Here is a 13,909-nt window from a genome sequence, read left to right as displayed (position 1 = left end):
AGGTTCTTCGATTAACTTCTTCAACAATTCGATTATCTTATCAAGAAATCAGAATATCATTTGTGTCCATCAGCTTCATCGATTTAGTGGCTGCACTGACTGCACTGATGAAGGACCTGAGCAGCTAAGCTTTAGGCTAAGAACAATATCTCTCCTCTTTTATGCCGGCCGTCGAGATCCGAGACCCATACTAGGCTCCAGGCCTTGAGACTCGCGAATATATGAGCCTTCAGAATAGAGACAGTGCACCTCACGGACCGCCGGCATTACTGACTATCAATCAACCCCAAATGGTCTTCGAAACAGAAAGAGACAGGCAAAGAAATACTCATTTACAGACGAGTGTACTTGCTACCTGGATGTAGAGATTGTGTGTAGAGCAACTGATAGTGGTCTTTCTATGTGTGATAGGGTGATCTCTCGTCTGCTGGGTCTTTGAGGTATACTATTGGTACTGTCCTTTCTTTGCAGATGCTTCAATCAAGGCAGCAATATCCAGATACCCAAGCTCATTCGCATACATTATAGCATTCTTGCCGGTGTGATCCGTGATCGCAGCATCGATCATAGCATGACTCAAAAGAGCTTCCACAACAGCTCCCTGACGCATTTTGGCCGCAAAGAAAAGCGCCGTCCTGCCCTCATGCTCTTGTGCATTGACGTCCGTACGGGAATCATCCAAGAATAGTTGCATAAGACTCACGGATTTGTTAAACGTTGCCCAGATCAGAGGTGTCCAGCCCGCGTTGTCTTTGCAGTTGACATCAATATTGTCTTTCGCTAACAGGAGCTTTAGTACACCATGGTGACCGTCCCATGATGCACAGTGAAGTGGTGCCGTGCCGATCAAGCTCGAATGCCCCGGGTTTGTACGGCCATCTTCGAGGAGTACCCGGACAACGGCCTCATGACCAGCCTGCGCAGCCCAGTGAAGGGGCAACCAGCCTCGACTATCCGCCAGGGTCGGATCGGCATCATGTCGAAGTAACAAGGCTGTCATGCTTTCACGGCCAAGGTCCGCCGCGATGGAAAGTGCCGTGCGACCCAATTGATCCTGGTAATTCACATCTGCACCTCTCTCGATCAATAGCTGCACGATCGCCACGCAGTCGCCTCTGACAGCGTACGGAAGCGCCCGTTTGCCCTCGGAGTCTTCTGCGTCGACGTTGCATGACGGCATATGCAGAAGCATTTTTGCGATCGTCTCGTTGCCATGCAGTGCCGCTACCATCAGAGCTGTTCTGGAGTCCTCCGTGCAGCGGTTTAGTTCGATCCTCTCGTCTTCGCACAGCACTTGCACTACAGCAACGTGACCTGCGCCCGTTGCCGAGATCAGCGGCGTTGCGCCGTCTTGTCGTTGGCGGTTGATGTCGACGTCCGGTCTGGCGAGCAGTCTCTCCACAACCGCCTGGTGGCCATTACAGCAGGCCCACCAGAATGCTGTTTGCCCGGATGTGTCGGGCTGGTCGGGGAGAGTCCTAGGGTGATCCAGGAGGAGGTTCACGGTGTCGAGCGCGCCGGTCTGCGCTGCTACACTCAGGGCAGTTTCATGGAAGATGTTAGTTGCGTTTGGGTTTGCGCCTTTAGAGAGAAGTAGCTGCGCGACTACACGATGTCCCTTTTCGGAGGCAAGCATGAGCGGTGTCCCGCCGTAGTGTTTGAGGGATTTGATGTTGATGTCTGCGCCGCCGTGTTCGAGGGCGTATAGAGCTGTGGATAGATTCCCGGTTTCGGATGCCCATATCAGAGCACTGCTTCTGTTGTGCAGGGCGTTTTGGCGATAGAGGCACCGGTTTGCAGGGATGTGTAGTCGGTGATTTGTTTGGGAGAAGGCGTTGATGTCGCGTTCGGAGAGGATATTTTGGGTGAGGACCTCTAGCAGGATGTCATCGGGGAGGTCACAGAGTGTGATCATGATGTGGATTGATTTGTTCGAGTACTTGTTCTTCCTGCATTTGGGCTCGCAGGTTATCCCTTAGCCTTTAGGTGGCCTCAAATCATGCTCCGCCTCAACGAATACGAGAATAGCCCTTCGACGCAGGAGCTTTCACTCGGCATCACCGATGATCGGACTAGGCTAGGATATTTCGATTATAATATCAACAATAAATTGCTCCAAATCTACTTGTAGCCCCGCAAAAGTCTTTAACCGTGTTTCTCCATTCGAACTGCCTAGCTTCAAGATGGAACAGGGATACTGGACAAGGCAGCCGAGAACAGGCATAGCTCGGCATGACGGATCCAATCAGCAGATAACGAAGAGATCATCATGTCTCCGCACGACGCCGATCATATATGGATATGTATCTTAATGAAGCAAGGGATGTCGGATAACGCGGGGTATAAGTATTCGCCCACCCCGCAAGGACATAAGACAGTCCAACACTCTACCACATAGTCCGGTTGAGCAAATAACAACATGCAGATGAGAGGTAAGTCTACACCATTCATAATGATCAATCTGACAATAATATAAGCTCCCACCAGCCTCAATGGCCTCATTGAGCAGTACCGACCAGACCTAATCCCCTTCGAGGAAACATACAAACAAATCCACCGCTCCCCCGAACTCTCCGGCCAAGAGGAACAAACCTCCACAATCGCCGCCTCACACCTGCAAAACCTCGGCTTCGAAGTCCACACACACATCGGCGGGTATGGCCTCGCAGGGGTTCTACGCAACGGCCCCGGCCCAACCGTCCTCCTCCGCGCAGACATGGACGCCCTCCCCGTCGAAGAGAAAACCGGCCTGCCCTACGCAAGTACCAAAACAGCCACAGACCCGGACGGGGAGACCGTCCCCGTGATGCACGCCTGCGGGCATGATACCCACGTCGTGTGTCTTATGGCGGGTGCGAGCCTGCTGCACGCGGCGCGGGAGCACTGGTGCGGAACACTGATCTGTCTCTTCCAGCCGGCGGAGGAGCATGTGAGCGGTGCGCGGGCGATGATCGAGGACGGGCTGTACGACAAAGTCCCCAAGCCGGATGTTGTGCTTGCGCAGCATCTGGTGCGGATGAAGACCGGGACGGTGAGTCTGAGGGCTGGACGGTTGCTGACGGCGGCGGATGGGATCGATGTGCGGGTGTATGGGCGTGGTGGACACGGCTCGGCGCCGCAGTCTTGCATTGATCCGATTGTTATTGGGGCCGCGATCGTGACGAGGCTGCAGAGTATTGTGAGTCGGGAGGTGACGCCGGGGGAGTTGGCGGTTGTCACCTGTGGCAGTATCCATGCCGGCCACAAGTCGAATATCATTCCGGATCAGTTGGATTTGAAGCTCAGTGTGCGGACGTATGATAAAGACACTCGCGAGAGAGTCATCGCGGGGATTGAGCGGATTGTTGAGGCTGAATGTGCGGCGGCTGGTGTCGTGGAGAAGCCGTCCGTTGATATTGTGTCTTCCACGCCGGCTACCATCAACGACGAAGCTACTGTGCGTGCGCTCAAGGAGACCTTTGGCGCCTACTTCAAGGAGAACCTGGTGGACTCGGAGCCTATCGCAGCGAGCGAGGATTTCTCCCTGCTGGCGACCGCGGTTGGGGCGCCGTACGTTATGTGGACGTATGGCGGCGTCGACGAGAAGACATGGGAGGACGCCGTGGCCAGGGGGACGGTGAACGAGCTGCCGAGTAACCATTCGCCGTTCTTTGCGCCGTGTATCCAGCCGACTCTGCGGACGGCCGTTGATGCGATGAGCCTGGGGGCGCTGACCTTTCTCCGGCAATAGCAACTCCAGTAGACGAATGCATTAACTCCAGACTGGTGTGGGTTACTATGCCTCAGTAGAAACATGAATGATAATCTTCCCTCTGGCCCTCCCCGAACGCAACTTCTCAAACGCCTTGACCGCATCCTCCAGCTCATACGTGCTGTCGACCTCCACGCGCAGCTTCCCCTGCTGCATCCACTCCCCCAGCGTCGTAATATCCCCCTTATTACACTTCAGCATAAAAATCACATACTTCCTCCTCCCACCCCCCAAGAACCCGGGCCTCACCACCCGCCGCACAAACGTAAGCATCGACACCGCACCAACCTGCACAAACTCCTTCCCCGGAAGCAAGAACGCATGCGACTGCGAGTACAGCCCCTCCGGCAGCCCAATATGGTCGACGACATGCGCATACACCTGCCCCCGGGCACGGAGGACACCCAGCACATCCTCCTGGGTATAGTCAATGACCTCATCGGCCCCCAGATCCTTGCAGAATTGCACATTGCGCGTCGAACACGTCGTCGTGACGGTACACCCCAGCGCCTTGGCAATCTGGATCGCGAAGATCCCGCACCCGCCCGAACCCCCGTTGATAAACACCCTGTCACCTTGCGAAACATACGGCGCGATAGACTGGTACGCCGTCTGCGCGGCGACGCCTACGGTGGCTGCGTGGTCGGGTGCTACCCCGTCGGGCAGGAGAGCCACATTCGCTGTCCCGCAGAGGAGGTACTCGCCCAGCGAGCCGAACTGCGTAGGCGCAGCAGTTGTCCCGTAGACGAGCTGGCCGGGTTGGAAGGCTGTGGCGCCGGGGCCGGCGGTTACTACCTGTCCGCAAAAGTCCATTCCCGGGGTGGCGGGATAGGCCACAAAAAATCGGGGTACGATGGGCATTTCGGGGACTTTGTAGTCGGCTGGGTTGATGGAGGCTGAGATGACTTTGATCAGCAGTTGGTCGTGGCCTGGTGGGCCGGGGGTGCGGGCGGATGTGCTGAGCTCGAGGTTTTTCTCGAGGCCTCCGGTGGTGTTGGTGTAGAGCCAGGCTTTCATTGTCGAGGGGAGGTCCATTTTACCAATTTGATCTACTGATGAGACTGTTCTGGTGATGGAGTAGAGAATAACAAGATGTGTGTGGTGTTAAATATGACGTTGTTGCACTACGCAATGTGTCCATTATGATTTGCTCGGATAGACCATTTATCAATTTCCTAATGTGGTAATCAGGGGGTATAACCAACAAAGTCAGAACTGTACAATTATACTCGAAATTAGACATTATACATAGAACTGCTATGATCATGATTGACTGCAATAACAGCCACGGGCCACTGCATCAACGACATCAACTCCCTCTCTCCCGACATATCCACCAACGCTTTAATCTTCACAATCTCCCCATCAAACCCCCCCTTAACATACCAAACAGATTCAAACAGCGAGAAGAGAAGATGAAAGTACGCCAGAATCACATACGACAGCGTCGAAGATACCCCGCTGCCAGCCAGAGTATCTAAGTATCCCTCGGGCAGAAACTCCGCCCAAGCCATGAGCGCCGCGTCTTCCAGATCAGCCTGCACATCAAGCGGCGACTCTCGCGCCTCGTCTGAAAAGTGCACGACGTACAGCGTCCGCATGTACATGCCCTCCAGGAGCTCCAGGGCAGTCTTCTGCTCCTCCAGGACCTGCCCCTCCCGGGCGGCCAAGGACGCATGGTATCCAACCAGCTGAGTCAAGGCCGCATCCGCGCCGCGGCAGAACGCAACCAGACGCGGCGAGCACCCTCGACGCATGGAAGACACTGAGCGAAGCGCGCCCCGCGGACACAGTCGCCAGTCGTCATTCGCGTAGCTGTACTGCGTCATGGCTCGCAGCGGGCCCATGCGCACCTCCGGCCAGTTGTGCTTGATGACGGTGCACAGGCCATGGATGAGGAAGATCCAGTCGAGGCGGGGCTGGCCGGGCTGCGAGTGCGCGTCGTTCAGGTTCCGGATGCGGAGGGACGCGAGCGCGAACGCGACCAGCAGCATTGAGCCCGCGAACACGAGGTTGAGATTCGCGCTGGACAGGTTGGCGAGCTCCGTCCTGAATGCTTCCAGGCCGCGTTGGTGGTGCTCGATAATGATCTGGAGGTATGTGGCGTCCAGGGTGTGGTTGTGGCGGTGGTCGTGGTCGGCGTTGGCTGGCGAGGGCTGGCCCTCCATGTCTGGAGACGTGTTTTCTGGCTGCTCACCGGCCGTCCTGGCCGAGGCGTAGTCCAGCCCCGCCAGGGCAAGGAGGAGATGCATGAGCGCCTCGCTCCGCATGGCGAAGCGGGGAATGACGGTTTCCCAGATGTGTTGCCGGCGCGAATTCAGCGTCATGTGCTTGGAGGTGTGCAGCATGAAATGCGAGTGGAGCTGCAGATCAACCATGTTCAACTCCCCGGGGAGGGAAATCGAACGGCCACCGGCTGCATCTGATGCGATATCAAACTGCAACGGGTGTGGTGACGCTGTGTCTGGATGCGGTGCCCTGCGCTTGGGTTGATCTTGGGGTGCTCTAGCGCGGCGGGAGTCAGTCTGTGACCGGGGCGTATCATGTCCTTGAGAGTCTGTCTCGGCGGGCCAGTCACACGGTTCTCCTCTCAAGGCACAGTTACCGCATGTTGGTTTGATTTCGTCGCACTGGAGGTGTCAGCGTCGACCGTCCTAGGCAGTGGAATGCGGATTACGGAATACAGACCTTGACTCGGCGACCCTTGCAGGTAAAGCACCCTTTGCGCGACTTGGTGTGCCTAGCTCGTATTCTTCTGCGAGTGCTTCTATCGGAGTGGCTGTCTGTTGCCATTTGATTCTGTCGCCTCTTCTGATTGATGATATACAATGGATGAGGGAGTCGGAATATCTCTTGATCAAAAGAAGTCCGTTTGTTCCGTTTGCTTCATCCTTAGCGCCAAGACAATGTATCCCACAGTATTCAGGCACACAATAGACACAGGCACCGTATAACAGGATAGATATTAATCCATATTATAATAACTATATTATATTATTATTGGAAGCTAATCATCGGCCTCTACTACCCCTACTGAAGGTCGGTGGTATCAATGGTGCACTTCTTACCCGTCCAACCAGAGATATATATTTCTACCAACTATTTTGCACACATGCTTCAACCAAGGCTCTAATGCAGAGTAAAATCCAGAAAACCACTCCCCTGAAACCCCTCCGCAGTCAACATCTGAAAGACTGGATTCCCTGGCTGCAACCCCAGCTGCTTCCAGCGGTTAAAATGCGCCGTGACATCGACGGTGCCAGTCGTGCGATGGGACCGACGAACCGACCACAGCTGGTTAAAGTTCGTGGTGCCATAGATCTCCGGCACATTACGGTAGGGAAGCATGTAGACATCATACACGCCATCATTAGCATACACCTGGCCCAGGATGTGGCCGTTGCCCGGGGTGCCCGTGCCGTGCGCCTCGACAATGTACCACTCGGTGACGGGGTTGGTGGTCCAGCCGTAGACGGCGAGGGTGTAGTCGCCTTGAGCGGAGAAGTGGCCGTCCCAGGTGAGGGTGCTGTAGAAGTGCGTTAGCTATAGCTATAAAGGGGGGACGGATACAAAGGATAACTGCATACCGGGTACTGCCCCCACGGAAGCCCTTTCCGCCGAGGAACTCGCTGCTGAGAGGTAGGGTCCAGCCGAGCTTGAAGTGCCCGCTGTTGGGGTCCTCGGTGTAGCCGGCGCCGGCGTGGTTGTCGTTGTACAGGGAGTAGTAGTAGCCGGCAGCATTCACGCCGTCTTTGCTGGTGCGGATTGTGGTGTCGCGACGATCGAGGTTTCCGTCAGTGGTGTTGAAGATGATTTCTCCCATATGTTGGAGGAAGCCAAAGGACTTGGTGGCTTCGATGGTGGCCTTCGTGGTAGGATTGGGGGAGGCGAGCGCCCCGAGAGCAGGGAGGAGGAGCAAAAGTCGGCTGAAAGCGACCATTTTGAGAACAATGATGCTAGTCTGTCTTTTCAGCACTTTCGTCGACGGGCCCTCATGGTTAAATAGTTGTCGCGTTGGGCTGTTGTCAGGAAATATGCATTCTGACCCTGAACTCAGAGACCCTTAATTGTGATAGACAGCGTGGGTCTCATCTATATGAGCTTGAAAAAGAGTTGCTGCCTTTTCCTCTAATTACAACATCTTGCAAGTTAGGAGCCGACATTCATCAGGCCACAGCTCACCAGGCCCGCTTCTACGGCCGTTAGGACCAGGGCTAAGACTAGCTGTTTCACCGTGCTACAACGGCAAGACCAAGCCAAGCGGGACAGGGTCTCAGTGGATCCGTAGTAGGACCCTACCGAAGCCTCAGGAGATACGGCAATGTTCCGAAATACACGGATCCACTAAAGATCTTCTATTGCTTGAATCATCCCTCGACATCTGATTTAACGCTTGTGATAGAATCCGAACGAGTAGTCTAAAGACGAAACAATAACACACTCCAAGCCATATACCAGCACATGGGCCGATATGTCGGACCCAATAGCAAATCACCTAGATAGCTGACTACCAAGAGGAACTGCATCCTCGGCCCATCGCGACCGTCGCGAGACAAACGAGCCCGGGAAGACAAGACCAAGCACGATACCAGTCAGCGCCATCAACGCCGCGTCGAAGACGTAGAGGAGATACTCATGGCTCATGATGAAGCCGGCATTGCCCTGAACGAACTCGACGACTCGGAAGACGGAGCGAACGAGGATCAGCACACAGGCGGCGTAGAGGGCCCACATGAGAGTCGGCCAGGCGATCCCAGAGCCCTGGGATCTGAGGTCTTTCGAGACGGTATACTTTGGATGACGGACGACGCGCCAGTGGAACAGCGATGCGACGACGATGAAGAAGCCGAACCAGAGTAGCTGGATTGCGAGACCGATGATGACGATGTGTTCGCCGTTCTTCATGGCGTCGAGTGTGCCCGCCGCCATGTATCCGCCTCCTGTGATGTATCAGGATTAGTGAGTGGGTGCCATGGATGGACGGGACAAGGGCTCTTACCTCCGCACTGCAACAGAAAGGAAATCACATCCCCCACGACGAAGATCTTGGTCAGCCAGCGTACTCGAATTAGGGAGGCGGGCTCCGCGTCCAGCTTCAGGATCACTCGTCCGAGAGTCATGTAAATGGAGGCGGCGAACAAGGGGGGAGCGACGAGAATCAACATCGTCTGGACGATATATGGACCCAGGGCGGTTGGATCGAAGTGGGAGAAGATGCGAGCAATGTAACCTGTTGTTTCAACTTTTGATTGTCAGCATTTCATGATGATGGTGGCAACCTGTGAAGACATACAAAGAAGACCAATGATGAAAGGGACGAAGAAGTATGCCCTGTGTTTGACGATGCGATAGAGATACCCCATGGCCAGCAGACCAAAGACTACCGCCATGATTGCAGCAGCTGGAATTGAAGGAACATAGCGGTATAGTTTGTAGACAAAGCCGTTGTCTGCCATTGAGCCCTACGCCGCTGGCTCGGGATACAGCTGTGGGCTGATACAAACTGCCTCAAGAACGTAAGAGATGAACATTCCGAGGTCGTCCATCGTGGTATTTGAGAACTCGCAATTCTAGTTCGATTCCATTATCGCCGACTCCAAAGGTAGTCTGGATACGAATGTACGAAGGTACCTAGGGTATACGGATATACGAGTATACGAATATACGAATATACGCGAGCCAAGTGTGGCGCCAACAGTCCAGGTCTGTCAATTTATTTTTTCTGTCGATTGATTGGGCCGGCTGAAACTAGACGGCTAGAAATCAACTAATTCCCAATAATAGCTGTTGGGCTGTCCGCGGACACCGAGCATATATCAGTCTTGCAGAGTTTTCTAGACCCTGAGTCTGGACATGTTGATCAAAATTGATCGAACACCCTCGAGCCTCAATTACTCCAGAGCTCTGTGAGAAACCTTCTACTAACCAGGCAGAAGTGTAGAGACTTGCATTGGATACGCTTAGCTTGATGTCCTCTGAAGTACATACAATCTAGTTCGGAGCTTGCTTCCACCGGAGAAACCATGTGGATAGCAGGGCAAAAAGAGAGGAAAGAATGGAATCAGTTGTCTAAAAGGTAATAAGAGCGCGCAGAGGAATCACGCTGCTCCAACGCTAACGAGAAGCTCCACCTGGCCACGACTAAATACACTGGTAATAGTAAGGGTTGTACTGGTGGCAGGTAGTGCCCGTCTCACACGAGCCAGAACCAGTCCAGTTCAGACCACCACACTGTGCCCATTTCTGGAGGGTGCCGCCCGGGGCCACAGCGGACGAAGAAACTGAGCCACCACAAACTGCTCCTGCTCCTGCTCCTGCTTCTGCTCCTGCAGTTGGTTTGGCGGGGGATTTGGAGAGAGTCGTCATTGTCGTGGGAGCGGCTGGAACAGCATTGTTGTTGACAGCCGGCGCAGTAGGACTGGCGCCTCCCACCGAGCCACCAGTCCAGACGGACGGGCCGGGGAGGTTGTACGCCGTAGGAGTAGGATACCAGATGTTAAAGTGAATGTTCGGGTCTTCAGGCTTGTACACTCCAGGAATCTTAACGACAGGACTCGGCGATCCCGACCCAGAACCCGTCACCTCGATCTGAGCGCAGGTGAAGTAGAACTCGGACTCGCCGAGGAACCCTCGGTGCAGGCCAATATGCTCCACGCGGACAAGATACTGCCCGGCCGGCGTGTCTTCAGGGATCTTGAAGGACGCGGTATCCTTGCCCCATGTACACCAATCCTCATCCACGATCCCCTTGGAGGTGTCGGCGCAGAGGCCTTCCTGGTGGACCTTGAACCAGTCGCCGGAGCCGTCGTACGACTTGACGTCGCCCGGGGCCTTGGACATGTAGATCTGCAGAGGACCCGGGTGCTTCATCTCGGCGCCGTACGCGAGCTGGAAGCCGAGCTCCGTGCCGGGGGCCACCGTATATACCTTGGTACTGGCGGCGGACTGCATCGAGCCCTTGTTGCAGCGGAAGTCATTGCTGAGGATATCCGAGGGGAGGGTCGGCATGTAGCCGTTGGTGTTCTTGCGGATGTACTCGAAGTCCTGGGTGGGTTTGCCGTCGACAATGAGCTTGGAGAAAACGTAGTGCCCCGAGACCAGCGGGGTGACGCTCGCAAGCGAGAAAAGAATGGACGAAGTAAGCTTCATTTTTTTAAAGTGCAAACGATCTAGTTTGCTGAGAGAATGGAAGGAAGGAAATAGAAGTGAAAGACAGGGATAGCTAGAAAAGAATGAACGAGTTTGACCAGCCATAGGAACAGTGACGGCGCTGGACATACCTTATATAGTCCGTCCTCAGAGCTATCAGCTCGGTTGGCACCCATGTATGAATTGAAACCAAATGTTTCACACTTACTTCGGCTATCTTAGCACAGAATAGGCTAAAGTCATCCAACTGATGTTCAGGGTAGACTTTTAAGGATCTGATCCACCCTAGTGCTGTAAGACGCTCCACCCCCCTAGGCTAGACTTGACCAGATGAGACAATAGATACAAGCCCGCGACAAACGAGACAAACGCCTATCTACATCCTCGGCAAATATCATGTCTTAGATCCAGCTCGAGTGAACTATTCTGGCCTAAGGGCTTATGACGGATGCAAAGTGGAGAATCAAGGGAAATGTGGATAACAATTCCAGGGCTGACGGTTCCTGAAAGAGGCGAGCTATGTTTCAGATACATGGCACTTTATCATATTCAGCCACAACAAGAATCTCGGCCCTTCACTAAGCGCAGTCTGGATTTATTTCGGCAATGAAGCAGTCGACCAGAGCCGAGATTGGCCCATGATATTTGTGCTGCCTGCAAGAAGTACCAGTCAGGCCTGGGATGTTAGCTGGGATGGCTCCGTCTGCGGTGAGGCCGAAGCATGACCGAGACGTCAAGCACTGACTGAAACCTGCAATACGTTGCCGCGGTGGTCACTGTAGGATAGAGGGACATGCGAAGGACAGTGCCTGCTGGTCCAAAGCTGGCGTGCAAATGGCCAACGGCATGTATTGCCTGACACCCATTTTAGCCACAAGTAATCTGCAATTGCTTTTGGCTATAGAGACAGGGATGGCCACCTTATGAGGCCTACCTGCCCATCGGCAGGATTGTCCATATAGCTGAGGAGAGAAATACGATCATACGCATATACGATTCTAAGTCTGGTCTTGACTGGTTAAATACAAAAGTACCAATTCGATCGAGAGCCGAATAGTTTTAATCTTCTTTTTATGGTGCACTGTGCAACTGCCAAGTGACCAGTCGAGGCACAGAATGGTCAAGCTCATGGGTGATGATACCTTGTAAACTCCATTAGCATATGAAGAGCCAATGCTGCATTGTGGTCGTATAATGACATTATAAAGCTCTCAAAAGGTTTTGAGTTAGAGGCAGATTCCCCACGACTTTTATTACAACCAAGTCCCAACATTCCTCAAGCTCTGCCTAGGCTCACAGCGGCGTAACTCGATCCTTTGCGTAGATCAAATGCTCGTGTGGATTGTACGCGGTGCGAAGACCATGGCCGATGCTCATATGAACATGGCAATGCTGTTGATATTAGCCTCAACGCAAACAATACAAACGCAAGAAGGGACCAACGTACTCCGACCTCCCATGGCCTCCATCCCACACCCAGACAGTTGGGGTTGGGAGCACAGTCCTTCTCCAGGCACTCGAGAAGCGACGAGCGGTGGTAGACCTGTACTTCCTGTCCCATGACAGTGCGCACGAAGCATCTCTTTTTGAACACGACTCCAGCGAGGGTGAAGGTATCCTCCTGGCACACACCACCGCACATGTTCTGCCAGCTGTTGTCCCGGCACTTGGGGTCCTGGGCTGCGGCCGTGTCGGTAGGCTTCGTCGGCTGCTGGTTGTCCTGGCAGGTCTTGAGCTGCTGCTGCAGTCCCGCCTTGTCGCTCTCGCATTGCTTTGCTCCATCGGCGCCTTGCTGGCGGAGCTGTTCCTTCTCCGCCTCACAGTCCGACTTGCACTTTTGCAACGCGTCGTCGCGTTCCTGGCGCAGTTGAGATTTGTCCTTCTCGCATTGCTCGCGCTCTTTCTGCGCGGCTCCCTCGGCCTGTTTGCGCAGCTCATCCTTCTCCTTCTCACACTGCGTCTTGGATTCTGCAATGGCGGCTTCCTTCTGCTTCTGGCACTCACGCAGAGCCTCTTCTCCCTCCTTTCGGAGCTCATCCTTCTCCGAGGCACACTGCGCCTCGCCCTCTTTCTTCCCTGCATCAACCAGATCCTTGCAGTCCTTTGCACGATCCGGCTTCTCCGGCTCCTCGGGCGTCTTCTCGAGAATGAGGAACCCGGGGTTGGGGGTAAACCGGGTATACCCTTTGCTCGAGAGCAGGAAGCAGTGCGATATGCCGCTGCCCCACGAGCTGGCTTCGCAGCTTGAGTCGCCGGCACATAGCTGGGCACATTCCCTCGCGCTGGAGACTCCCCTGTGGGTTGTGCCATAATCACTGCCTTTCTTGAGGAATGTTTGGCAGGTATACTCGAACACAACCCCGCCTACAGTGCCTTTGCCGTTACTCTGGTTGGCACAGCATGCTTGATAGCCGGCTTTTCCTTTGGCGTCGGGTGAGAAACATGCGGAGGGATCCGAGGCCCAGGCTACCTCCAGAGCACAGAGGAGGGAAAGGATGGAGTGTTTTAATAGCATGTTTGCTTATACATGAAAGAATAGTAAAACTTCAATTGAGAGATCAAGTTTGGTTGGACTTCAGGGCATTATAAGCAACTGATAGTATTGTAGGACCTTGGGGTCAAGTCTGTCCGAACGAGAGCGCGAGTGGAAGCCACTCGACAGAGACAAAACCTAACAGAGAAGGTCAATAATCTGGTCGTCAGCACGGACAATCTGCAGCACTGCGAGGCGCCAAGGTATCCATAAGAGGTTCAGCTTGAAGATCCGTCTGTTTGTGACGTGTCTCATTCCTGCAGTACGCTGCACCTGCACGAGTCAGCTGAACCTAGGTGAAATCGAGTGTATCACACTCAAGACGGGCTCCACAATGTTCCAGCTGAGAAACATGTGTATCGCCAGGGTCTTCAGCTTAAGATTGATTGAATGTGGCAAGGATTGCCGACTACATTATCTACTCATGTCCATTCGCGGTACCTCTGGATCCAGTAATCCGTATCTTACTCCCCATG

General features: G+C 54.1%; 8 protein-coding genes across 8 annotated transcripts, besides 2 other annotated features; 1 reads left to right on the top strand and 7 right to left on the bottom strand.

The window, feature by feature from the left end:
• Window positions 1–445: 445 nt before the first annotated feature.
• NFIA_055280 (ankyrin repeat domain-containing protein) lies at window positions 446–1,915 on the bottom strand (the record flags this gene model as incomplete). Its single annotated transcript, XM_001258075.1, has 1 exon — window positions 446–1,915. One exon carries the CDS (start codon window positions 1,913–1,915, stop codon window positions 446–448), a length of 1,470 nt encoding a protein of 489 aa, XP_001258076.1.
• Window positions 1,916–2,419: 504 nt separating this feature from the next.
• On the top strand, window positions 2,420–3,730 carry NFIA_055270 (putative zinc metallopeptidase; the record flags this gene model as incomplete). Its single annotated transcript, XM_001258074.1, has 2 exons — window positions 2,420–2,432; window positions 2,478–3,730. The coding sequence occupies 2 exons, from the start codon at window positions 2,420–2,422 to the stop codon at window positions 3,728–3,730; spliced, it is 1,266 nt and encodes a 421-aa protein (XP_001258075.1).
• Window positions 3,731–3,775: 45 nt separating this feature from the next.
• NFIA_055260 (NAD(P)-dependent alcohol dehydrogenase) lies at window positions 3,776–4,768 on the bottom strand (the record flags this gene model as incomplete). The annotated part of the gene is made up of 1 exon (XM_001258073.1): window positions 3,776–4,768. One exon carries the CDS (start codon window positions 4,766–4,768, stop codon window positions 3,776–3,778), a length of 993 nt encoding a protein of 330 aa, XP_001258074.1.
• A 218-nt stretch (window positions 4,769–4,986) lies between these two features.
• NFIA_055250 (uncharacterized protein) lies at window positions 4,987–6,099 on the bottom strand (the record flags this gene model as incomplete). The annotated part of the gene is made up of 1 exon (XM_001258072.1): window positions 4,987–6,099. One exon carries the CDS (start codon window positions 6,097–6,099, stop codon window positions 4,987–4,989), a length of 1,113 nt encoding a protein of 370 aa, XP_001258073.1.
• A 781-nt stretch (window positions 6,100–6,880) lies between these two features.
• Window positions 6,881–7,691, bottom strand: NFIA_055240 (glycoside hydrolase family 11 protein; the record flags this gene model as incomplete). Its single annotated transcript, XM_001258071.1, has 2 exons — window positions 6,881–7,277; window positions 7,339–7,691. 2 exons carry the CDS (start codon window positions 7,689–7,691, stop codon window positions 6,881–6,883), a joined length of 750 nt encoding a protein of 249 aa, XP_001258072.1.
• Window positions 7,692–8,242: 551 nt separating this feature from the next.
• On the bottom strand, window positions 8,243–9,207 carry NFIA_055230 (RTA1 domain-containing protein; the record flags this gene model as incomplete). The annotated part of the gene is made up of 3 exons (XM_001258070.1): window positions 8,243–8,691; window positions 8,751–8,993; window positions 9,045–9,207. 3 exons carry the CDS (start codon window positions 9,205–9,207, stop codon window positions 8,243–8,245), a joined length of 855 nt encoding a protein of 284 aa, XP_001258071.1.
• Window positions 9,208–9,389: 182 nt separating this feature from the next.
• Window positions 9,390–9,426: a microsatellite.
• A 466-nt stretch (window positions 9,427–9,892) lies between these two features.
• On the bottom strand, window positions 9,893–10,900 carry NFIA_055220 (lignocellulolytic auxiliary activity family 9 protein; the record flags this gene model as incomplete). Its single annotated transcript, XM_001258069.1, has 1 exon — window positions 9,893–10,900. The coding sequence occupies one exon, from the start codon at window positions 10,898–10,900 to the stop codon at window positions 9,893–9,895; it is 1,008 nt and encodes a 335-aa protein (XP_001258070.1).
• Window positions 10,049–10,081: a microsatellite.
• A 1,293-nt stretch (window positions 10,901–12,193) lies between the features above and the next one.
• Window positions 12,194–13,415, bottom strand: NFIA_055210 (ATP synthase F0 subunit B; the record flags this gene model as incomplete). The annotated part of the gene is made up of 2 exons (XM_001258068.1): window positions 12,194–12,292; window positions 12,348–13,415. The coding sequence occupies 2 exons, from the start codon at window positions 13,413–13,415 to the stop codon at window positions 12,194–12,196; spliced, it is 1,167 nt and encodes a 388-aa protein (XP_001258069.1).
• Between the last annotated feature and the right edge of the window lie 494 nt (window positions 13,416–13,909).

Source organism: Aspergillus fischeri, genomic scaffold, assembly GCF_000149645.3.
Source record: "Aspergillus fischeri NRRL 181 1099437636266 genomic scaffold, whole genome shotgun sequence".
Classification (NCBI taxonomy): domain Eukaryota; kingdom Fungi; phylum Ascomycota; class Eurotiomycetes; order Eurotiales; family Aspergillaceae; genus Aspergillus; species Aspergillus fischeri.
Note: the sequence above shows the minus strand (reverse complement) of the source record. Positions and strands in the feature narration are given on the sequence as shown.